The sequence below is a fragment of the Boleophthalmus pectinirostris genome, unplaced genomic scaffold (genome assembly GCF_026225935.1).
Source record: "Boleophthalmus pectinirostris isolate CB_2022bp ecotype Guang Dong unplaced genomic scaffold, ASM2622593v1 HiC_scaffold_5, whole genome shotgun sequence".
Lineage (NCBI taxonomy): Eukaryota > Metazoa > Chordata > Actinopteri > Gobiiformes > Gobiidae > Boleophthalmus > Boleophthalmus pectinirostris.
The window spans coordinates 11,095,225-11,121,608 of NW_026571404.1; the positions used below are offsets into that span (position 1 = coordinate 11,095,225).

A 26,384-nucleotide genomic window follows, 5' to 3' on the forward strand; every position below is an offset into this window, starting at 1 on the left:
GAGGAGCAGCGGCTCTACTCCGAGCTCCTCCCGTGTGGCCGAGCTCCTCACCCTATCTCTAAGGGAGCGCCCAGCCACCCTGCGGAGGAAACTCATTTCGGCCGCTTGTTTCCATGATCTCGTCTTTTCGGTCATTACCCAGAGCTCATGACCATAGGTGAGGGGAGGAACGTAGATTGAGCGGTAAATCGAGAGTTTCGCCTTTCGACTCAGCTCCCTCTTCACCACAACGAACCGATACAGCGACCGCATCACTGCCGACGCTGAACCGATGTGACTGTCAATCTCTCCATCCTCCCCTCACAACAGAATTTAGAAATTTTTTTTGAAGAATTTTGATATTTTGTTCTGAATTATATGATAATTTTCGGGAGGAGACGCTGGACCATCCAATGTTAGGATGTTAGTTTTTCATGCTCTATGGTCCGAGTCCAGACCCTTCGAAGAGACTGTGGGGACTGGCTGGTCAGGTAAGTAAATCAATGTTTACGATACAAAAAAAAATAAAAAAGGTGTATTATACAAATGGACTTTTTAGTACTTTCTACCATTTTTAACATTGTGACCTTTGTCAAAAACATGCCGGAAAAGGTTTTATATGTCATCCAGTTCCAGTTATTAGTACAATCCTGTCCACATGCCTACATCACCCAGACTTGCTTACTGTGACAGTGCTCTGAAGGGGGAGTGACTTTCGCAGAGAGCAAGGTTTTGGAGAATATAGCATTTTCAAAACCATAAAAGGTAACACAATAATCTCAAAATTATGTGTTAAGACTGAAATATTTTTACTTTAAGGGAAAACTGTAGTGGATTTCTGTTATATATTATTATATATATATATGTATATATATATATATATATATATATATATATAGTCCCCTGCCCTCCATCTGAAAAATATATTACATAAAATTGTAGGACACAAAACATATTAGCTGTTAAAGTATAAATAATATTTTCTTCTTTTCATGGTTATAAAACAAAGTGCTGGCACCTTAATGGAGCTCAAAAGTCCTCATCCGAACATTCCCCATTCATTTTCCCATAGACTTTTAGACAAACTCAAAAACAAAACAAAAAAACACATACACATACACACTAAAAACGTAAAATTCTGTCAAATGTTTTTATAAGTTAGCAGTTCAGTATAGGCTTTGTGGCTTCATTACCACACGTGAGCATTCAAACCGTATTTACATGTTTTTATTAGTTTATTTCTGAAAGTCTACGGGAAAAATGAATGGGAAATTGTCTGGAACCAAGTGGTGGGCGATCACTGCAGAGCTCCATATGCCAGTGCATTGGAGTGCATGTGTCCGTCATCTCCTCACGTCGTTCATATAAGTCATGTGGTTCATTCTCTGTCGGGGGATGATGTTGTCAATGAGGCGTGGGCTGCAGTGCCGGAGGTAACGTAAAGACGGGTCCTCGTAGTTAAACGGAGGGGGTTTGTAGTCCTGTAGGTACTCTGGGATTAAGTGTGGCAGACTGCGGAGAGAGAAGGAGAGTTGGTCAATGTAATGATTAAACTAAAGCACAAACTGATGTCTGAATAGAGCCTCAGACAGAGCAGTGCCTACAGTTAGCACCACACCCCCAGAGAATGTTAATGACAGCTGCAAAGTATCAATTGAGACACATTACTTGAATAGTACCAGTTTAGTGTAGTTCATTCCCCATGTTTATGTCCTTAAAGGTGCATTGTGTAACTTTTCTGGTGGAGGGTCCATTAAATATTTTCTCCATGGAGATGTTATTCCTTTGTCTGGAATGTTTCACAGTATGGCATTAAATCTTTCTATCTTCAACGAGACCAAACCAGACTAAGTTACAGGTCAGATCTGTGGCGAGGCGACCCGCTCACAGTCAGGATGCCTGTTTTTTGATGTATTTCTGAGCTATAAAAACACCTGTAATTGAATAAATGTAATGTAAAGCTGTTTAATGTCACACTGTGGAACATTCCAGGGAGGGCAATGACATAACCATAGAAACAAGCAGGTGATGGACTCCGACTAAAACGTTTTATAAAGCACCATTAATGCGAAAAGATAAGATTTGTTTGTTGTTCAGCACTTTGGTAACCGTTGGCTTTTTTAAATTTTCTCCGATTTTCATTTTGAAGACAAAATGAAAATTCAATCCAAACATTAAAACTGATCATTAGGTGTAATCTGTGTATCATTCATTTGTTCATTCGTTTTTCAAAATAAAACCAAAAAGAAGAAACGGATAACAATTCGTTTTTTCAGTTTTCGGTTTTGTGTTTAAATAAATAATGGAAAAAAACAGATAACGACTGTTTCCTGTCTTCGTGACTTAAACTGCGATGCAGGACTTTTGCGCCGCATAAGGACTAAACCAGAGCTGGACCAGGACTGAACCAGAACTAAACCACGACTAAAACAGGTCTAAACCAGGTCTAAACCAGGATTGAACCAGGACTAAGTGTCAGGACAGGCCCGGAGGTGCACCCACATAGACAGTCAGGTGATCAGGACTGAGACCAGGACTGAGACCGGGACCAGACCAGGACTGAGAGCGGGACTAGAGTGGGACCAGACCAGGACTGAGACCGGGACTGAGACTAGGACTAAGATCAGGACCAGACCGGGACTGAGACCAGGACTGACACCGTGACCAGACCAGGACTGAGAGCGGGACTAGAGTGGGACCAGACCAGGACTGAGACCGGGACTGAGACTAGGACTAAGATCAGGACCAGACCGGGACTGAGACCAGGACTGACACCGTGACCAGACCAGGACTGAGACCGCGACCAGACCGGGACCAGGACCAAGATGGAGACTGGGACCAGACCAGGACTGTGACCGGTTTAGTCCTGGTTTAGACCTGGTTTAATCCTGGTTCACTTCTGGTTTAGAACTAGTTTAGACCTGGTTTAGTCCCGGTTCAATTCTGGTTTAGAACTGGTTTAGACCAGTTTTAGTCCTGCTTCAGTCCTGGTTCAGTCCATATGCGGCCCAAAATTTGGCATCACAGTTTAAGTCACAGAAACTGGAAATGGTCGTTATCCGTTTTTTTTTTTTTTTTCTTTTTTTCCATTATTCATTTAAACACAAAATCGAAAACTGAAAAAACAAATCGCTAGAAGTTTTTTCATTTTGATTTTGGAGGCAAATAATGAAGACAAATAATGTTTTTTTCATTTTCTTATTTTTGGTTTTATTTTGAAAAATGAATGAAAGAATGACACACGGTTTAGGTGTGAATGTCATTTTTAAATATATATTCCTACACACTACAATTTACTGTGATGAGAAAAAATGTGCTTTCCCTTATAAATTATAAACTGGGCCACATCTGTTGTGACAAGAACTATTGTAAAACATGCCTGAACATTTAGAGACGTTCCTGCCGCGTGTCGTGTTGTCTGTAAATCTACAAGCAGCAGCGAGCTCCGGACTGTCAAACGCTCTGTGCTTCATGAATATTCAAATAAGTCGAGATGCTTTGAGAACTGAGACAAATCTGGGACTAAATCTGATTCAAAACACAACCATCAGAAGACGACTACAGACTGTTGTGCTGCTCGTTTAAGCCTGAATAAATTGTACATAATTGCAGTAATTCTCAGTGGGAAATCTGCGATGCTCTCGTATAATAAGGGATAGAGCAGTGTGAAGGAGAAGCACAGAATCTCCATGAGCTAATGACTGTTCACAACAAACACACTTGTAACATACTCCATATAGTCCATGCATAGATAGTTTGTTTATATACTTTTTTTTAGATGGATTAGTAATTAATGTGGCCTGTATATGGTGCACGGTGTAGTTTCTGGGTCATCTCATGAAATAGTGAACAATCAAAAGAATGTACAGGACCAGTCTGAGTTGAAGGGTTTAAGCTTTAGGTGCACTGTGTAGCCTGCTTATTTATTATTTGTTTGCTGGAAAATTCCACAGAATGGCATAAAATTTTGAGACAAGCAGGTTACACCACCAGGGCCAAGCCACACGTCAGATCTGTGGCGAGGCGAGTTTACTGCAGGTTTTTCAAGGTATTACTTAGGTAACACTTTCTGTAACTGCTGCTGTCAGGATCTTCATTTTGTTCTTAAAATGTTTGTATTAACCAGCGCTACATGATCCTGGTGTTTTTATTTCGCTTCAGTTTTATATAGAGTTTTTCTGGACACTCAAAGATGCTTTTACAGTTCATTATTCATTCACTCCATACCCAGCGATGGTAAGATACTATTGTAGCCACAGCTGCCCTGTTGCAGACTGACGGAAGCGAGGCTGCCAATCTGCACCATCGGCCCCGATCACCACCATCACTCATGCACACACCACTTTCATACTAGGCAATGTGGGTGAAATGTCTTGCCTAAGGACACAGTGGCAGTTTTTTGTGAATGGCAGCTCCCGGTGGCTCCTGATTTTCTCAGTGTCTCCCATCCAAGTACAAACCAGGCCCGGCCCTGTTTAGCTTCTGAGATCTGACGAGATCAGGCTTTGACAAGCTGGTACGGCCATGTAGTGCACAGTCTACAAGGAAAGTTACACAGTGCATCTTTAAAATAATAAATTCAGTTTGTGGCAAAAGGAGAATTTAATTTGTCACATAGACAAAAGTTTATTTGGTCGAATATGTTTCACAGCTCATCCAAGCTGCATCCTCAGTTCTGCTCAGACGCTGGTGGACACTTCCTTATATCTGTCTGAAGGAAGGAGCTAACTACACTGAAACTACTCTGAAACTAACACACCTACTTGTTTACAGTTTCTGTTAGTTAGCTCGGCCTTTTGATCTTGCACTGAGTCTGAGTGAGCAGTCATATAAGCAGAATCATTCAGTCATAATGGAGCTTTCGCACCTCTGGGCCTGACCTGGCTATCCCTTTTTTTGTTTTTGTGTGTTTGTTTGTTTGTTTGTTTTGATTTAGGTTTGAGGATGGAGTTGTAAATAGGAGATAGATGATGTCTGAGTCCCCCATTTCTGTTCAAAGATGGATTGTCTTTCCTATCAAAAATTGCCTTATATATAGTGTTAGTTTCAGAGTATTTTCAGTGTAGTTAGCTCCTCCCTTCAGGCAGATATAAGGAAGTGTCCACTAGCGTCTGACCAGAACTGAAGAAGCAGCTTGGATGAGCTGTGAAACATATTCCACCAAATAAACCTTTGTCCAGTTGACAAATTGAACTTCTCTTTTTGCCTTGGATTCTACCTGGACGACTGAGGGAACAGTTTAGTTTGTATTATTCTTAGCCTAAATACCACAAACTTTCCACACAGGACAGTATTGTTTTAAAATAGCACTGCATATTAAATACTTGTGTGAAAATTCTTTTCTCATCAATATTATTTTACATTTCATGCTATTACATTGTGACTATGGTATCCTACTTGTGACAAACACTAAACCATAATTTTGCACATTAACAGCCAAAACCCATTTTCAAGCAATACAATGAATGCACACGGACTCCCACTGATAGTGTGATATTGTAAAGATGTAATAAACCCCCCCATCATATCTGATACATGAAGGATTATACATGAATGATAATCCGGACATCTCATCTGTTTTACTCATGACAACAGCCTCCGAACCTCTCCTTTTGCTTACTCAATCTAATCTAACAACATAATCCCTCTATGCAGGCCATTATATCCATAGGGTCCACAGCAGCGGGACAGAGAGGAGGAGAAAGCAGGCCAGTCATCAAGGGGATTAAGCCTCTGTCCCACTAACACCTGGTTGAAATGCCAAACATCTGTACACACACGCACACCGCAACACACGCATTTACTCTGTGAATTTACGAGCACATTAACAATCATACAAGGCCACAAATATACTATAACCATGGATTAGAATGACTTCAAATCATAATCTGGATTGGACTAGTTGTGAGAAATTTTTATTGAACTTACTTAAAGGCACCAGACCATTTTTTACAGCGTTAAAACATGAAAAACGGTTTACAGTGATCAAAACTATGGAGGATAATTTGTTTAATCAGATTTTGAATTTTAAATACTGTTGAAATTCTTACTTTTAATTTAACATGTTTGAATTATTTTTATTCTAAGACTGCGTTTACACTGAAACAAATCACCGTATCGTCGTTTCTGTGTCCGCAAGCCTTCCCTATCCACACAGCTTTGCGCTTAGTTTTTTCTTTTTTTACAGAAACGAAATTTAAAACCATATGGCTCATTTGCAAAAACTGAGGGCTCAAAAAACAGCTCGCTATTGATGCGGTTCAGATTCTGTCAGACTAAAGCACACGACTCAGTGGAATATGAGTGTTCTTTCTGTGACAGAGGGATGTTCTGCTGATGGTGGGTCTCTTCTGTGCTTCTACGGCGTTGGAAATGGTTCATGTTAAACTTATCAGAGATCATACGTCTGCAGGACTCTGTAGGACCGGCCTCCTGCTGGTGCCCAGAGTCAGGACTAAACAAGGGGAGTCAGCGTTTCAGGTTCACGCAGCTAAAACCTGGAACAGTCTTCCTGAACATGTGAGACAGACTCTTCTGTGACGCTGTTTAAATCCAGGCTCAAAACAGTTCTGTTTAACTGTGCATATTCATTCTGCACTCTTCTCTCTAATTTCTCTCTCTCTTTTTTTATTTTAATCTTTATGTTTTGATTTGTTTTTATTTAGATTTTAATGTATTTCTTATTTTGTAAAGCACTTTGAATTACTTTGTGAAGGAATTGTGCTATACAAATAAACTTGCCTCGCCTTGTCTTGCCTTACCAGGTCATACGCACAGACCGTATATATGAATGGACAAATATTCTAGCCTCTTAGCGTTTTGGTGGTGAATTACTTCGCGGCGCATAGACCTACATCAGCGTATCAGCGTTTTCAGGCATCCACACAGTGCTGGATCAGATCTGTACTCAGATGAATTCATGGGAGCTGGCGGCACTAGATCGTTCCGTCTCTGAAACACTGCATCCACAACGAAAATGACTCGAATACGCACTAGTGTGGACGAGGCCTGAGTTTTAGTTGTTGAAATTTTAAGTGTACATTTACAAAGTGTTTAAAATTCAAAATAAAAATGTAACCTTTTAACTATGCAGCACAAGCCCTCAAATTCAACAGTCAAAATTCAGAGTGAAAATTTTGCAGTCATAAAAATTTACAGGAAAGATCCAAGATGAAAAGGCCTAAGGAATCGCTCGAAAGTGATCCGATCTAACATAGTAACAAGCAGGAAATGGTGCAGTGAGGCGATCTGATTGGTCAAATTTAACCTCATCAAAACCTTATCTCTTTGAGTTGTTAAGTGTAAACCCCGCCCACAGGTGAGAACGACCAATAGGAAACAGCCTCTGTCCTCCTCGCTCACACATGATCGATTGCTTCTGCCTTGGCATCTTGGATCTTTGTGCTAAAATTTTTCATTGCAGATTTTACACTCTGAATTTTGACTTGAATTTGAGAGCTTGAAAATATCTGTGCTGAGTATTTAAAAGATGACATTTTTATGTTGAACTTGAAACATAGTATACTTAAAATTTCAGCAGCTAAAATTCAGAATAAAAATAATTCAAGCATCTTTTTTCAGATTTAAAACATTCAAAGTGAGAAAATCTTGATGGAACAAATTATCTTCCATACAAAACTTATTTCTCTTACCTCATTTATTTATTTATTTCTCCTGATTTAAAAACACTTTTTAATTAGATGAAGACAGGACGAAGTGGTCATATTTTCATCTCAAGAGCAGCTTAAATAATACAGGACAAAGGAAAAATTAAATCTGTCAACAGGAAAAACGTAAATTTAAGTTGAAAATGTAAACTAAATAAATATTTGGCAAGTTGACAGATTGAATTTTTCCTTTGCGATGGATTCTACCTGGACAACTGAGGGTTTCTACACATATATCTATAAGGGGGCAAGCCAAAATTTGCTTAAATACATGGGAAGAAATCAGGTATAATTTAAATGCTTTATTTAATCATTTGTATTTTTTACCGCCAGTCCTAATAATATGCTGAAAATATTTAAACCTTTATTACAAGTCTAATAATCTAGGTCTAATATGTTGCGTTTAAGACATGTTTACTAATGACACTAGTTTGTTTTTTTTTTTCTGCCTTGTTTGTGTTTTAAAAGCTCTTAAAGGGATTCCCATTCATCCAGGTCCGAGGTCAAGTGGTTACTACACTCTCCACGTTGTGTCATACGTTTGATTTGGTTTGTGTGTCATTTATATCTGAGTAAATAAATCTCCCATCCCCCCTCTGCAGTTCATGCTTCAGTGCGTGTTGTGTAACAAACTCATTCACAGTTAATCTGAATGAGTTAACCCACAACTGTTTTATAATAAATCCCGTGGTTGTATCTGCAAATCTCACTGGAAAAAAAGATTATCTGCATTAGGTAAAATGTCTTGAATGACTCATACAGGATATTTACTTGTATATTTATTGTGATTTGATAACTGGTTTATATTTTCAGAAAAATATTGAATTGCCATAATAATATCTAATGTAATTTTCTGACTTTATCAGTAGTAGTAGTAGAAGTAGTAGTAGTAGTATCAGTAGTAGTAGCAGTAGTAGTAGTAGTAGTAGTAGTAGTAGTAGTAGTAGTAGTAGTAGTAGTATCAGTAGTAGTAGTAGTAGTAGTAGTAGTAGTAGTAGTAGTAGTAGTCAGTAGTAGTAGTAGTAGTAGTAGTAGTAGTAGTCAGTAGTAGTAGTAGTAGTAGTAGTAGTAGTAGTAGTAGTAGTAGTAGTAGTAGTAGTAGTAGTAGTAGTAGTCAGTAGTAGTAGTAGTAGTAGTAGTGTAGTAGTCAGTAGTAGTAGTAGTAGTAGTAGTAGTCAGTAGTAGTAGTAGTAGTAGTAGTAGTAGTAGTAGTAGTAGTAGTAGTAGTAGTAGTCAGTAGTAGTAGTAGTAGTAGTAGTAGTAGTCAGTAGTAGTAGTAGTAGTAGTAGTAGTAGTAGTAGTAGTAGTAGTCAGTAGTAGTAGTAGTAGTAGTAGTAGTAGTAGTAGTAGTAGTCAGTAGTAGTAGTAGTAGTAGTAGTAGTCAGTAGTAGTAGTAGTAGTAGTAGTAGTAGTAGTAGTAGTAGTAGTAGTAGTAGTGTCAGTAGTAGTAGTAGTAGTAGTAGTAGTAGTAGTAGTAGTAGTAGTAGTAGTAGTAGTAGTCAGTAGTAGTAGTAGTAGTAGTAGTAGTAGTAGTGTCAGTAGTAGTAGTAGTAGTAGTAGTAGTAGTAGTAGTAGTAGTAGTAGTAGTAGTAGTAGTAGTAGTAGTAGTAGTAGTAGTAGTAGTAGTGTCAGTAGTAGTAGTAGTAGTCAGTAGTGTCAGTAGTAGTAGTAGTAGTAGTGTCAGTAGTAGTAGTAGTAGTAGTAGTAGTAGTAGTAGTAGTAGTAGTAGTAGTAGTAGTAGTAGTAGTAGTAGTCAGTAGTAGTAGTAGTAGTAGTAGTAGTAGTAGTAGTAGGTAGTAGTAGTAGTAGTAGTAGTAGTAGTAGTAGTAGTAGTAGTAGTAGTATCGGTAGTAGTAGTAGGTAGTAGTAGTAGGTAGTAGTAGTAGTAGTAGTAGTAGTACTATCAGTAGTATTGGTAGTAGTAGTAGTATCGGTAGTAGTAGTGGTAGTAGTAGTAGTAGTAGTAGTAGTAGTAGTAGTAGTAGTAGTAGTAGTAGTAGTAGTAGTAGTAGTAGTAGTAGTAGTAGTAGTAGTAGTAGTAGTAGTAGTAGTAGTAGTAGTAGTAGTAGTAGTAGTACAGTAGTAGTAGTAGTAGTAGTAGTAGTAGTAGTAGTCAGTAGTAGTAGTAGTAGTAGTAGTAGTAGTAGTCAGTAGTAGTAGTAGTAGTAGTCAGTAGTAGTAGTAGTAGTAGTAGTAGTAGTAGTAGTAGTAGTAGTAGTAGTAGTCAGTAGTAGTAGTAGTAGTAGTAGTAGTAGTAGTAGTCAGTAGTAGTAGTAGTAGTAGTAGTAGTAGTGTCAGTAGTAGTAGTAGTAGTAGTAGTGTCAGTAGTAGTATCAGTAGTCGTAGTGTCAGTAGTAGTATCAGTAGTCGTAGTGTATCAGTAGTATCAGTAGTAGAAGTATTTCATTTGCTTCAGTTCAGTTCAGTTCACATAGAGCACATTCTTGTTTACAGACCTAATTTTAAAATCCATTCAAATCCCATATGTATGCTCATTCAAATAAAAAATGTATCACAATTAATAATATCTTAAAGAATTAATTATAATTTATTGTAGATTTATTATTACATTTTGGCATTTGTGGTTATTTTAACTTCTGTAGATACGCCTTTTTGCAGCGAGCGTGTATTACTCAATCCCGTTTCATAACTAGGGCCAAAGACTTTCAGTTTAATATAGTTTAAGAGTGGGCAGATCATCCTCCAAGAAGAAGCTGAAGACTGGAGACAAAAGCCGCTGAAGCTACAGGCAACAGTTTTAAATCCTTCAAATGAACCACTGTCTCCGGGCTAAAGTTGTTAAAAATCAATATTCAAACACAAATCAATATGAAATCTATAATCAGATGAAACTAAATGCTAATCTGAGCATGATCAGACACTTATTTACACAGATAATATATGCTGACATGCTACAAATAATAAACACGGACAATCTTAAATGTATAAAAACATGTTTGCACGACAGATTAGAGTGAAAACAGAAAAAGAACATTTCTAGTATATACATTAAAGAAGCATGGGAAAAAGATTCTAATATTACAATATCTGAGGATGACTGGTACAATATCTGCAGAACTGCAATGACCACCTCCAGCTCTGGTCTTTGGAGAGAATTCACATGGAAAACTACTGTACGTTTTTTTTGTTACACCCTATATTAAGAGTAAGCGGAGTAATGACCCAGAGATGGCTCGGTGTTGGAGAGACTGTGGTGATGTCAGAGCAGGGCATTTTCACATATTTTGGGACTGTGTTAAGATCACATCCTACTGGACAATGGTGATAAAAGCTATTCAAAGTATATTCAGATTACACCTGCCAATATCATTGGGATTTACTGAAGTCTTTTTTTGTAATATTATATGTGGATTACAGAAATCAGACAAATATCTTTTGTCAATATTGCTGGCTGGAGCAAAGAAAGCCATTACCAGGAAATGGTTGTGTAAAGATGCACCTGGACTCACTGACTGGATCAAAGTAGTCAACGAGATATATGACATGGAAAGATTGACATTTTCATTGAGACTTTCTACTGCCAAATGTAATAGGTATTGGAGGAAATGGAACGATTATTTGAATTCGATATGTTAAAAACTGTCAGGACAGATAACTATTGGTTACTCTAGATGCTCTGAATTTTAATTAAAAATTTTTTACTGCAAGTTTTAAAATCTTTATTTTACTTGTTTTGTTGTGGTCTGCATTTTCCTTTTCGTTTTGTTTTGTAAACGTATAAAATTTTCAAACACACACAAAAATAAAGTTTAAAAAAAAAAAAAAACATGTTTGCACGACAGATTAGAGTGAAAACAGCTTTTACCTCTTCTCTTAACGGATCGAAGTAACTACAAGAGCTCACGCTGAACACAAGAACACTCACGACCCCCCGACCACCATCAAAAACTCAACACAACTGAATCCCTGTATCATTCGTTAATTTGTTTTTCAATATAAAACCAAAAATAAGAAAATGAAAAAACAACTATTTTCTTCATTATTTGTCTCCAAAACCAAAAGGAAAAAACGGATAATGATTTGTTTTTTCAGTATTCGATTTTGTGTTTAAATGAATAATGGAAAAAAACGGATAAAGGCCGTTTCCCGTTTCTGTGACTTAAACTGCAATGCCGGACTGAACCAGGACTAAAACAGGACTAAACTGTTTTCAGTCCTGGTCTGGTCCTAGTGTTAGTCCTGGTTCTGGTCCCAGTCTCAATCACGGTCTGGTCCTGGTCTGGTCCCAGTCTCAGTCCCAGTCTCAGTCCCGGTTCTGGTCCCGGTCTAGTCCCAATCTCAGTTCCGGTCTGGTCCCGGTCTCAGTCCTGGTCTGGTCCTAGTCTGGTCCCAGTCTGAATCACGGTCTGGTCCCGGTCTCAGTCCTGGTCTCAGTCCCGGTCTGGTCCCAGTCTCAGTCCCGGTTCTGGTCGCGGTCTAGTCCCAATCTCAGTTCCGGTCTGGTCCCGGTCTCAGTCCTGGTCTGGTCCCAGTCTGGTCCCAGTCTCAATCACGGTCTGGTCCAGGTCTCAGTCCTGGTCTCAGTCCTGGTCCTGTTTTCTGGTCTCAATCCTGGTCTCAGTCCTGGTCTCAGTCCTGGTCTGGTCCTGGTCTCAGTCACGGTCTGGTCCCGGTCTAAGTCCAGGTCTGAGTCCCGGTCTGGCTCCGGTCTGGTCACAGACCTGGTTTAGTCCTGGTTTAGTTCTGGTTTAGTCCTGGTTTAGTCCTGGTTTAGTCCTGGTTTAGTCCTGGTTCAGTCTGTATGTGGCGCAAAAGTCCGGCATCGCAGTTTAAGTCACGGAAACGGGAAACGGCTGTTATCCATTTTTTCCATTTTTCATTTAAACACAAAATTGAAAACTGAAAAAAACTAATCGTTATCTGTTTTTTTCATTTTAGTTTTGGAGACAAATAATGAAGAAAATAGTTGTTTTTTTAATTTTCTTATTTTTGGTTTTATATTGAAAAACAAATGAACGAATGATACACAGATTCAACTGTAACAGACAGTTTATTATTGATGTTATTTTATTGGGCTAGGGTTAGTTAGTATTTGGTTTACAATGTGCAGAAGTGTAGTCTTGTGTTAGACTAATTATCATTGAATGTGTAGTTCTATTTCTTTTGTGTGGCTACTTACTCTCCGGTGACTTTCTTCCTCCTGGAGTAGCAGCAGTAGGCGAGCAGAGCCAGGAACAGCAGCAGGAGCGGGATCCCCAGCCCCAAAACTAACCCCAGAATCAGGTCCAGGTTTGATTTAGAGGACGAGACTTGGGCTGAAAACAAAAACATGCTCTTCACATTCTTGGTTTTAGAAGACTTTAGTCCTGACGTAGACTTAGTTGGATCCTGTACTAGTCCTGGTTTACTTCCAGTTTTAGTCCCAGTTTTAATCACAATTTTGTTTTTTTATGTACAGTAAGAGTGAATGCAGCAAGAGGTTTAACACATGAACAACAACGTAACAAAAATAAAACAATACAACATACATTAAAACAACATTGGCCATCAGTTATTGGCCTGGGTTTAGACCAGGTCTAAACCAGGTCTAAACCAGGTCTAAACCCAGGTTCAAACCAGATCTAAACCTGGTCTAAACCAGGTCTAAAACCAGGTCTAAACTAGGTCTAAACCAGGACTAAACCAGGGCTTAAGCAGGACAAAAAACAGGTCTAAACCAGGTCTAAACCAGAACTAAACCAGGACTAAACCAAGTCTAAACCAGGTCCAAACCGAGTCTAAACCAGGTCTAAAACCAAGTCTAAACTAGGTCTAAACCAGGACCAAACCAGGACTAAACCAGGACTAAACCAGGTCTAAACCAGGTCCAAACCAAGTCTAAACCAGGTCTAAAACCAAGTCTAAATGTAATTCACCCGGCATTGCCTCCCTGTCTTGGTGAATGTGTATTATGAATGTGAATATGGGTGGATACTTTAAGTTTTTTTTTTTATTAATTCCTATAAGAAGGACTCAAATATACACTGAGTAATAATGTGGTTGATGCGAGACTCCTGGCTACAGTTGCCGTAATGCGCTGACAAACCATCAAGCGGTGCGGCTTCGTAGTTCACCAAAGTCGTACTAAAACATTTTGACAGATTTTTGAGCGCTGTGTACTACATAAAATTAGTTCGAGGTCAGAAAGCACAACCAGAATTAATACATACAAGGTGAACTGTCGATTTTTGAGAAAATTAAAGGATTTTAAGTGCGCCTTATAGTCTGAAAAATACGGTAATTAAAACTATAGTGGAACAATGCTTGTACTCACCATTGAGGATACACTCCTGGTTTTCGTCCACATCGGCCTCACCGTTACAGACACATCTATAACCTCCATATGTGTTTTCACAGACGGCAGGCTCCTTACAAACCGCGATTTTGGTTGCACATTCATCTAAGTCTGAAAGGAAAAAGAATGACATTATTTTAAAATGTTTTTTTTCCCCCAAACATGTCTGTCCCTAAACAATTTGTAACTGAATATCATCACTTGTCCACAGATCTGTCTGGAGGTGTTACATGCTTGTCTCTATCTTGTCTCCGTGGAAATACATAGATTTTTTTTATAACAATGTTTTTGTTTCTGTTTTTGTACATTATGAAAGCATGATTACAATCTATTTGCCAGTCGTGTACATGAAAACAAATAAAAAAGAAAAACAAGGACAGATCAACCTTACAGTTAGAAAATTAAGTTATCCATCCATACTTTTACATTACTTTTTTCCCCCTCAACCTAAATATAAATATATATAAACATACATACATACATACATACATATACATGTCCATATACATACGAACACTCATAAAAATATAAAATGTATATACACATACATTAAAAAATCTAATTAAAAGGTTTACAGAGTAATTTCAGTCATCCTCAGCACCATCCGTCAAATTAAGATTCCCTACAAAACTTTTAAGAGGACCCCACACCTCGTCAAACAATTTCAACTTTCCTTTTCTTAGATATATAGATTTAATGTTTAATTTTATACTGTGGAACATTCCAGGCAACAAAGCATTAACCACAGAGACAAGCAGGTGATGAAATCCCCACCAGAAAATTTACATACTGCACTTTTAATACATGTTTTTGTTTTTTTAATACAGTTTTAATTGACACATTCAAGCATGAAATTTAACTGGACACAAATTTTAGTTTCGTCTACTTGCTTGAATAAAATCTGAGAAGCATTTCACAGTTTGGTTTTATATTTAAATAAAAATAATGTACAATTTTAGAGCTTACCTTCGACGTTGACTGACTGGATCTTGTATTCGGTGCTGGCCCGGGACATGTAATCCTGTATGTACCAGTGTGGAGTATCACTGGAGACATTCACACGGTACTCGCTCGGGTTGATCTGACTCGCATTGTAAAACTTATTCGTAAAACCAGACGACCAAAGATTCTCCAGCTGAAGAAATGGAAGAGAAAATAGTGTCAGTATCTTGTTATGAGGCTGAACAGTGAACTGAAAATAAATAGGAATTGCTTTTTGTTTTAGTTATAACCTCTGCAGACAGTGTTGGGGAATAACAGATTACACGTACCGGAGTTACGTAATCAGAGTACAAATTATGAGTAACTGTATTCGGTTACAGTTACTTGTTTCAATGAGTGGTAATTGGATTACAGTTACTTTGTTGAAATAAATGGATCACATGGCGGTATTTTCCTGTTGTCACATTTTGGGCTATTCCCTTTCTTTTTTTTTTTTGGTAATTCCACTCATTGCCAGACACTAAACCAGGTCTAAACCAGGTCTAAACCAGGTCTAAAACCACGTCTAAACTAGATCTAAACCAGGACTAAACCAGGACTAAGCCAGGAGTAAAGCAGGACTAAAACCAGGTCTAAACCAGGACTAAACCAGGACTAAACCAGGACTAAAACCAGGTTTAAACCAGGACTAAAACCAGGACAAAAACCAGGTCTAAACCAGGACTAAACCAGGACTAAAACCAGGTTTAAACCAGGACTAAAGCAGGACTAAAACCAGGTCTAAAACCAGGTTTAAACCAAGACTAAACCAGAACTAAACCAAGACTAAAGCAGGACTAAAACCAGGTCTAAACCAGGTCTAAACCAGGACTAATTCAGGACTAAAACCAGGTCTAAACCAGGACTAAACCAGGACTAAAACCAGGTCTAAACCAGGACTAAACCAAGGACTAAACCAGGACTAAAACCAGGTCTAAACCAGGACTAAAGCAGGACTAATCCAGGACTAAAACCAGGTCTAAACCAGGACTAAAGCAGGACTAAACCAGGACTAAAACCAGGTCTTAACCAGGACTAAAGCAGGACTAAAACCAGGTCTAAACCAGGACTAAAACCAGGTCTAAACCAGGACTAAACCAGAACTAAACGAGGACTAAAACCAGGTCTAAACCAGGTCCAAACCAGGCCTAAACGAAGTCTAAACCACATCTCAAACCATAATAAACTAGGTCTAAATCAGGACTAAACCAGGACTAAAACCAGGTCTAAACCAGGTCTAAACTGGGACTAAACCAGGTCTAAACTGGGACTAAACCCGGTCTAAAACCAGGACTAAACCAGGTCTAAAACTGGATTTAACAGGACTAAACATGCTGCATGGATGTGTTTCGTCTTCTTCTATCAATAATATTTTTAATACGGTTCAGTAAAGTCTGGGCTTTTCATTGTTTTTTATCAGACAAAACATCTTATTTGAAGATTTCCTCGTCTTTACAAATCTACAGCAAATCAAGTAATCCAAAGTATTCAGATTATGTTACTCCCTTTAAGTAATTTAATGGATTACGTTACAAACTACATTTTGTTGTATGTAATCTGTAATCTGTAGGGGAATACATTTTAAAAGTAACCTTCCCAACACTGTCTGCGGATAAGGTTAAAGTTTACTTCTGTTAGATTGGACATGGCACTTATATAAAACCAGTTTAGACCTTAACATACATTTTATAAAAGTGTGTAATTGTGTTAAATTAGCAAATAAACAACACCAATTAGAAATATCTGTATCTGTCAGAAAAAATGCAATTAAATATGTTCAAACCTGCGTGAGTCCATTGTTCTGCTGCCAGCCCAGTGACACTTTGAAAACATTTGATCCTAAAAACAAAATAATGTCATTTCACTTCAGAATAAAAAGTGATGTTTCATGTATGTTTATGAACTTTTGTACCTGGAGGATTGGCAGAGTCACCTACAAGGAAAGACACATAAGACAGTTACTATTGATTAGTGATTACATAATATTCTGAATGACCCAAGACCCATTTCACAAATTTTTTATTATTACTCAATCAATACGATCAAAAAAAGATGAAGGTAGCTTTTAATCATACACTGAATAACTGGACTATTCCTATGTTTATGTGTATTGTGTATACTGCCCTCTAGTGGTCGAATGTGTGGTAGCATGTGTGCTTATTCCAAATGACAAGACATTTTCTAAATTAGAGTAAATTAAATGTATAATATCATATTTATATATGTGTATGAATTTGTTTGAGGAGCAGTGTGGGTAACAAATGACAAATATTCAGTTATCAATTATGTTTAAGTCACAACATCAAAAATTTATTATCTATCATTCATGTAAATCAGTGTATTATTTGTTAATTTGTTTTTCAAAATAAAACCAAAAATAAGAAAATGAAAAAACTACTGCTTTCTTCATTATTTGTCTCCAAAAAAAAAGAAAAAACGGATAACGGCTGTGACTTAAACTGCGATGCTTTTTGCTCCACATATGAACTGAACCAGGACTTAAACCAGGACTAAACCGTTTTCAGTCCTAGTCTGGTCCCAATCTCAGTCCTGGTCTTAGTCCTGGTCTGGTCCCAGTGTCAGTCCCGGTCTCAATCCCGGTCTCAATCACGGTCTCAGTCCCGGTCTCAGTCCTGGTCCTGGTCCTTGTCCTGGTCCCAGACTCAGTCCTGGTCTGGTCCCGGTCTAAGTCCTGGTCTCAGTCCTGGTCTGGTTCCGGTCTGGTCCCGGACCTGTTTTAGTCGTGGTTCAGTCCATTTTTTCCATTATTCATTTAAACACAAAATCGAAAACAGAAAAAGTAATTGTTATTCGTTTTTTTATTTTGGTTTTGGAGAGACAAATAATGAAGAAAACTGTTGTTTTCATTTTCTTATTTTTGGTTTTATATTGAAAAACAAATGAACGAGTGATACACAGATTCATATATCCTCCTGAGACCCGGCCCGTTCATCTGTGTCCTTTGTAGCAGACACCAAGTTCACCAGTCCGTCTTAAGTGTTTGGAGATTGACTCTTAATGTTGGGACTAAATTCCTCTGCCTGAATAGGGCTGAGGGGATTATAGATACAATCATGTCCAGGATAAAAAATGAGCTCAATAGGACCCAAGTCTGTGGCTGCACTATGATGAAATTAAAAGGGAGTCTAAAAACTTTTTGAGGCAAATGTAGAAGCTGGTCAGAGATGTTGGTCATTAAAAAAGCTGTTTTCGTTAGGTTGTTAACTTCACATGGATTACAAAGGACATGTTACAAAATTATATAAAAAAATGAAATAAAATAAAATTGAACAATATCTAAATGCTAAGATGTTTATTTACTTTCAAATAATAAAATAATAATAATAATAATAATAATAATAATAATAAAAATAAAAAATAATACTGCAATACACTTTTTTTGTTCGGGTCCCAGGAGGATATATATATGTATATTTATTATTTATAAGTATTCTGATTGTTCATATTGGTTAAAGCAATGAAAATTAAAAAAAATGCAACACATGTAAAACATAAAATGCAGACTTCATGGTGCATGGGTTACATATTGCATAAATCAAATGAGTTTTTACTTCCTTATTTTTAAACTGTACGTACCACATCCGTCATTGTGGTTGCTATCTTTGTATCTGCAGACACATGCCACAGAGCCAGGTGTGTTCTTACACTCGTACTTTGCATTGGGGCACGTCTTAAGATTTGCACACTCGTCGATGTCTATAATGCAAAAAGAGAGAAACATTTAGAAGCATATATCACATTTTAATGACATATTCTGAATCACAAAGGGACAATATTGCTAATATCTATGTTATAATGTTGTGTCCTCATCAAAACCATATCTGAAGTTTTCTTTTGTTTCATTCACACATGTTTGACACACAAATTTAGGAGTTCTTCTCTCAAACAGAAAGCACTCTGTTCCACCTTGTGATCGCTAGTGCTCCACTGTGTTTTTAAACTCCATACACCTTCACTAGAAACATTTGGATAATTTCAGTCCTGGAATTGCAAATCTCTACTGAACTAGAGATTGAAAGGAGCTGTTCATTTGAAAAGTACCACTTCATGATATCACAAGTTGGAAGGGAGCATTTTGAGCTTTGGAGATGTAAACAAACTAATAATCAGTGTTGGGAGTAACGCGTTATAAAAGTAAAGAATTACTGTAATGCGTTGCGTTTTGCGGCATTACAGGGGAAAAAAATGGTAATATTTTACTCAGTGCAAATGTCAGTGATGTGCATTTTTACTCTGGATTGAAGTGGTGGGTTTTTCATTTTTCTTCATACAAATTCGCTAAAATCATGGCGATATCAGCAGCGGTGAAACGCCGAAGACGCGAAAGGACCAGCACAGAACTCCGCGGTCCACAGGTCCACAGGGCTAGCCGCAGCTGACGCCCGATCACGCCTTGCAGACTCCCTGTTCCTCGGGCTCGGGGTTCTCTTAGGGGCGGTCCTAGATTCCAAGTTTTAGTCCAAGATTAGTCTTGGTTTACTCCTGGTTTAGACCTGGTTTAGTCCTGGTTTAATTCTGGTTTAGACCTCATTCTGTCCTGGTTCAGCTCTGGTTTAGTCCTAGTTTATTCCTGGTTTAGACCTGGTTTAGACCTGGTTTAGACCTAGTTTAGTCCTGGTTAAGTCCTGGTTAAGTCCTGGTTCAGCTCTGGTTTAGTCCTGGTTCAGTCCTGGTTCAGTCCTGGTTTAGTTCTGGTTCAGTTCTGGTTCAGTTCTGGTTGAGTCCTGGTTGAGTCCGGGTTCAGATCTGGTTCAGTTTTGGTTTAGACCTGGTTCAGTTCTGGTTTAGTCTTGGTTCCGTCCATATACAGCACAAAAGTTCAGCATCTTTGTAGTTATTTTGGTGAGAGTAACTTAAAAATAATGTAATGTCTTACATTTTATAATGCAATAATATTGTAATGTAACAAATTACTTTGAAATGACAGTAACAAGTCATAAATAACACATTACAGTTTTAAAGTAACTTGCCCAACAGTGATAATAATAAAGGGTTGGTCAAACATGAGTGAAAGAAACAAAACACAACTCCATCTATGTTTTTGATGAGCTCACAAGAATCAGTTTTTAATGTGAGATTTTTTACGACCTGTGCAGTTCTTTCCATTTCCAGTGAACCCAGGTTTACAGGTGCAGGTGTAGTTGGACTTTGAACTCTTACAGATGGCGTCTTTGTGACACGGGAAAGGGTGAGGCGGCTCGCAGAAGTCTGAACACACAAACAACACAAATAATATTTATGGCTGGGACAAGACACAATTTACAAAAGACAAGACGAGACACGAGATTATGTCCACAAGAACGAGAGAAGACGAGATTCTGTCATTGTAGCACTGCTTTTAGGAACTACAGAGTTTCAAGGAATGTGACTAACAGCACGTAACCCCTTTTTGTCATCACAACACCAACACATGGAGTAAAAAATACAAGATAACTTTCCTCATGTGTGTCTAACTTGCATCAATTTTGCCTTGTGAGAACTTGTCCCATCCACGTTTAATAATTAAGTAATAATTAATTAATATGAATAAAGACAGACTGTAATATTAGATTAGATTCATTAAGGAACAGAAGAGGTGGTTAGGACTAGGGCTGTTCAAAAATATTGAAATATCGATATATTGTATAGTTTAATGTAATGATACAGTATCGATATTGTGGGCTGCTGTATCGATATATCACATATCGAGTATTTTTTGGTGTATTTTACCAAGTTATTTTGTTACAGCGCTACAGTTTTGTTGCTTGTTTAGTGGAAGGAAACTCACACTGCAAAAAGGTTAGTTAAAATGACTTAAATTAAGAACATTTTACTTTATTTGAGGCGACTACCAAAGGAATGGAATGGAAGTGTTTTTCTAAATTCATGCGACATTTGATTTCATTTCTTATTTTAAGAGTTGTTGCTTTTCTTGTATTTTCATATTTTAAATACAAAAAATCATATTCCGCTGATAGATAATTTCACTTGTCAAGTGGAATTTACTCAAATCATGATAAAACTTTCTTAATTCAAGTCATCTTAACTTGGCTAGATTAAATTTTTTGCGGTGCATGTGACACATTTGACATTTTCACTGTTTTGAAGATTAAAATGTTTGTATTTCATATTCACTTTGCACAAGAAATGGTTTAACAAAGACTTAGCCTCACAGCCATGATTTAGCGATTGTTTTTATTGAACGGTATCAAATTGATTTGAAATATTTCGTATCGAATTGAAAGTTCACTGTATCGAAATATGTATCGTATTGTGGCCTGTGTATCGAGGTGTATGTATCGTATCGGCAACTTCTTAATGATACCCAGCCCTAGTTAGGACACATACTTATACACATATACACGATCTTCTACACAGCATCTGAATGTGACGTACCTTGTTCAAAGCACTTGTATCCCTCTTTTCCATTGGCCACAGTTTTGTCGGGACACGGCCCACAGTTGAACTCGTCGGGTTGACTGAGGGGCTCACAGGTCACCCCCGGGTAACAGGGCAGCCCATTACACACGTTAGTACGCTTTTCACAGAACTGCCCTCCAAATCCTTTACGGCACAAACAGGCCACCAACTAAAGACAGAGAGAAGTCATGATGTGAAATAGGTGAATAATAAATAAATGAAGACAGATCTGGAACTTTTGGTGGTAATTTGGAACTATGCAATAACATTTTATGAGGACTGTCAAAAAAAAAACAGGACACCAATATATATTAACGATAACAGGTTTTGAAACTAGAAATGTATATGAACAGGTAATGATAAGACAAAAATCACATCTATAGACCTTTTTCACAATGGCTGGAAGTGCAGGATGTAGGGTAAATGTCACTGACATAATCCTTTTCTATGACAAAATATCTGTGGAAATGTCTTGCATATTTTCCACCAGCTTCACAAATTTGCCCAATCACAAAATTTTCATCCAACAAGGTCAACAAACGACAAATTCTGCCCATGAAGAATTTATCCACAACTATCAAGGTAAGAAAGATGAAAACGTAAAGGTGAACAATGAGTTTAAGTTGACAGAATAACGTATTTTCATCACTATAGGGCGCGCTCAAAAGCCTCTAACCCCATCAAAAAAAGACCGCACACCCCACAATCCAGAGCGCCCTATACACGAATCCACCCGGGTGTCACAACACGACTTCAGTAAACTACAAAGCCGCACCACCCGCAGCGCACGCAAACACACACAGAGCAGACAGCGACCGCACAGCGAAAAATACCCACAGACACACTCATCATTAAACACGGACAAGGAACGGAACGGAGGAACGAACCGAAAAAACGAGTGCAATGTGCCACTCTGAGCCACAACTGAACAACTGAGTCACTGCGAACACGTCGACAATCCAGCGGTCCCAGACAGCACCCTCCCTACGCCCAGAGTCACCGTGAACGCGCCAAACAAAGTCCCACTGACCTATCTAACTGTTGTGTGTCGTTTAAAGTCCAGTGCGGTTTATTTGTGAAAAAAAGTTCGAAAAAGACCATTCAATGACAGTGCGTCTTATAATCCAGAGCGCCTAATAGTGTGGAAAATACGGTATGTCCTTGTCGACGTTGTTGGATGAAGATTTGGTGATGAGGCAGATTTATGAAGCTGGTGGAAAATACGCAAGACATTTCCACAGATATTTTGACGTGGAAAAGTATTACTGGGAGTTACGTTTACTCTACATCGCGGCACTTCTGGCCATTGTGAAAAAGGTCTTTAGGACAAAGTTGGGTATCAGAACTAATGCAAGACCACATGCACATTTTAATTATTTGGTATCATAATATAAAGAGTATATTTTCCCCCCCTCTTATAAAAATTGAGCTCAAAATTTCATTATTTTGGCAAAACTACATTACATTTTTCATTAGCTCACAGACCACCTCCAAACAATCAAAGGCAAGGTGGGTGAAATGTCTTGCCCAAGAACAGGACAATCACACAACATCTATGCACTAACATTGAACCGGCGCTTTATCATCTCTCTGATCATATTCTAAAGTGTATTTTACCTGGAATTTGCCCAGCAGGTGGCTCTTTGTGGGGGTGTTGAACTGGCAGGTCCCTCCGTTCACACAGTTGCACAGTTTGATGGTGGGCACAAACAGAGTGCTGGAGGTGGAGTCGCTGATTTTCAACTGGATCTGGACAGGGCTGGTACTGAGGGGGGTCCAAGACAACACACCGTCCCCTACAGAGATAATATAAGACTCTAATATAGATATCTAAAATCTAAATATCAGCCCTCTATAAGCTGTATTTAGGCTCATTGGTTTCATTAGGTCGTCTGGTATATTAATAGTTTTCTTTAAAGTGCACATGACAGGTTAGAATCTGTGTATCATTCGTTCATTCGTTTTTCAAAATAAAACCAAAAATAGGAAAATGAAAAAATAACTATATTCTTCATTATTTGTCTCCAAAACCAAAATAAAACAACGGATAACGATTTGTTTTCAGTTTTTGATTGTGTGTTTAAATGAAAACGGCCGTTTCCTGTCCGTGCGTTACTGGTCCCGGTCTAGTCTAGGTCTCAGTCCCGGTCTCAATCCTCGTCTCAGTTCTGGTCTGGTCCCGGTCTCAGTCCAGTTCTGGTCTAGGTCTGGTCCTGATTTCGGTCCCGGTCTCAGTCCTGGTCTCAGTCCCAGTTTAGGCCTGATCTCAGTCCTGATCTCCTTCCTGGTGTCAGTCCCAGTCTCAGTCCTGGTCTTGGTCCTGGTCTTTGTCCCGGTTTTGGTCCTTGTCTGGTCCTGGTATCACTCCTGGTCTTAGTCCCAGTCTGGTCCCGGTCTAGTCCTGGTCTTAGTCCTGATCACCCAACTACGTGGGAAACACCTCCGGGCCCATCCCGATACTTAGTCCTGGTTTAGTCCTGGTTAAGTCCTGGTTCACTTCATATGCGGCGCAAAAGTCCAGCATCGCAGTTTAAGTCACAGAAACAGGAAACGGCCGTTATCTGTTTTTTTCCATTATTAATTTAAACACAAAATTGAAAACTGAAAAAACGAATCATTATCTGTTTTTTCATTTTGGTTTTCGAGTAAAATTATGAAGCAAATTGTTGTTTTTTCATTTTCTTATTTTTTTTTTTATTTTGAAAAATGAATGAACGAATGACACACAGATTTTTGAGCTGTTTGTTGTCTGACTGGCTGAAGTTGTTAATGCTCTCTCATCTCATCTCAGTTTACAGTCTGGTGGGCATGTGTAATCTGAGATGTTTCAGCTTTAAATGCATCTGTATTCGAATGCTTTTGCGGGCCTCACCTGCCAGATTGACACGCAGAGGTCTGGGGTACATCAGAGAGAAGGAGATGGGGTCTCCGTTTGAGTCCCGGGCCGTGAGTTTAACCTGGACTGTGATGTTTACTGTGGCCCGGATCTCCAGAGGGGTTGTCACGATGGGAGGCATGTTTCCTATAACAGAACATACAGGGATTATATTTACATACAACTGTGAATGGATTTGTAGTGGCCAACTCCAGCAAATAATATACAACGGAAAGAAATGTTGCAGTCGACATTTACAATTTATTATTAATCATTAATCTCATTTTCATTTTATGGGAGGCATATTTCATGGACCAGAACATTTTCATTTTTCAAATCAAGTCCACATCCCAGTAACAATGGGGATCAAGACAAGTGTAAATGCAGCCATAAATTTCAGTGTTCTTTATATGTAAATTGGATAAATTCTTCAACTTCTTTCATAGTTGGGTAGTGAAAGGAGTGTGCATAATTTTGAATGTATCGTTAAACTCAACTACACAGCTTTTCTGGATCTCTTTGGAGACAAGCTGGTGGCACCACAAGAAAGCAGAACTTCCACCAGAAGAATTACATTTTGCACTTTTAGATAAATGACGTGGATGTAGCTGGTGCTTACCATAGAGCAGAGCCATACTCGTGTGCCTCTCCTTGGCCTGCCGAGCCTCCTCCCCCAGCTCCATGTCTCCAGTGGCTAAAGTGTCGTGAACACACTGCATGTTCCCAGAGCAGAACGTCCTCAGCTCGCTGACTTGGGCCGGGGAGGCGCTCTGGAGCAAGCTCTCAGTCGAGACCGGAGTGAAGGGTCCAGGAGGAGGAGACAGGAGCAGGGACTCTGGTACAGGGACTGCCCCTAAAGATGCAAGTATACATAAAATATACAGGGTTAGAGAAGAATCGGGTTGCACCTGCCTTACATATGTACGTATGTACTGCCAGAGGAGTATTTTGGGAAATTACTGTTGAATACGTATAGAGAAAAGATGGTCTACACCAGATTTAGATATAAACTCCTTTCTATCTGCAGTCCTTGGGCAGGTACAGACATTAAAGAGCTTAATTATTGTGTCTTATTGTAATACAGTGACTATGTTTATTGTATGTTCAGACACAGACACTTTTCCACACCTATGTCTCCTATTGTTCAGCTAAGGAGCTAACTAACAACAAAATACTTCAAAGAAATGGACCATTTTATCACCGACTGAAACAACAGAGTGGAGTAAGAGTAAGGCTTAGAAAAGTTGTCCAGAGTTCACCTGGTTCGACCTGGACGCTGCTGTGATACCCAAGCTGCAGAACACAAAGGAGGGACACTTTTGTCCTTGGGACAAACTGCCCTGACACAACATCTGCTGACCCTAACTGTCCCATGTTAAACTGCACTGAGACCTTTGACTGAGACACAAAGGTGACAGAGAAACACAGTGTAAATGTTGCTGCAGCTAAACTTGATTTTCCCTCAAATAATGATCAGATTTTTGTGTGCATGTAAATAGTGCTTGTGACTTAGTTGTACTCACATGACATCCCAAAGGCGTTTATCTTATCTTGTGGGAGGGAGCTGAAGCTGGGGGGCACCAGCAGGATCCCGTCTGACATGAGGAAGTCAGCTGATCGGTTTGAGCACCACAGTCCCATCAGACCCACCGTGCGGTTAAAGAACTTCTGAGGGACCTCCACCTCGGCCCCCAACTCCCTGTACCCTGAGACCCTCCTCACGGACACATGCAGCCCCCCAGAATAGACTGCCACGCAGTGGCTCACAGACAGACAGCGCACCGCAAAGTCCCTCCGGCCAACGTGCACCACTCCTGTACACAAGAGATCAAACATAACGTAACACCTGAACAGAAAATCAGTGATGTAAAAGAAGTTAAAAGTTCTTAATGGTGAACTATGTAACTTTTCTTTCATGTTCTACTTGAAAATCAGGCTTTCTGATCCTGGTGGCATCATAAGAAGAATACCTTTAATTTAAAAGAATTTAAAAAAGGTTTGTACAATGTTTATTTTACAATGTTTATTTTCTTGCCAAAACAAAACCTAGTTAATTTTCTCAAGGCCAATAAAGCAATCTGAAATGTGCATTCTGTGTGAAATGTGGACTACATTTTTATTTTTATTTTTTTAGGGGAGGGGTTAAAAGTATGGACTGATGTTCCTC

General features: G+C 38.8%; 1 protein-coding gene across 1 annotated transcript in view; it reads right to left on the reverse strand.

Annotated features, from left to right (window-relative positions):
* Nucleotides 1-820: 820 nt before the first annotated feature.
* si:ch73-105b23.6 (mucin-like protein) overlaps nt 821-26,384 on the reverse strand; it is a 47,866-nt gene continuing 22,302 nt past the window's right edge. The window contains exons 12-24 of the mRNA XM_055162943.1: nt 25,741-26,031; nt 24,837-25,070; nt 24,215-24,364; nt 22,960-23,138; nt 21,319-21,511; nt 20,032-20,151; nt 18,520-18,639; nt 16,835-16,855; nt 16,706-16,761; nt 14,908-15,076; nt 13,921-14,052; nt 12,787-12,922; nt 821-1,491 (exon numbers count right to left, since the gene is read on the reverse strand). Coding sequence (XP_055018918.1) covers nt 1,323-1,491; nt 12,787-12,922; nt 13,921-14,052; nt 14,908-15,076; nt 16,706-16,761; nt 16,835-16,855; nt 18,520-18,639; nt 20,032-20,151; nt 21,319-21,511; nt 22,960-23,138; nt 24,215-24,364; nt 24,837-25,070; nt 25,741-26,031 — 1,970 coding nt within the window. The 3' untranslated portion in view covers nt 821-1,322. The remainder of the gene's footprint in view (nt 1,492-12,786; nt 12,923-13,920; nt 14,053-14,907; nt 15,077-16,705; nt 16,762-16,834; nt 16,856-18,519; nt 18,640-20,031; nt 20,152-21,318; nt 21,512-22,959; nt 23,139-24,214; nt 24,365-24,836; nt 25,071-25,740; nt 26,032-26,384) is intronic.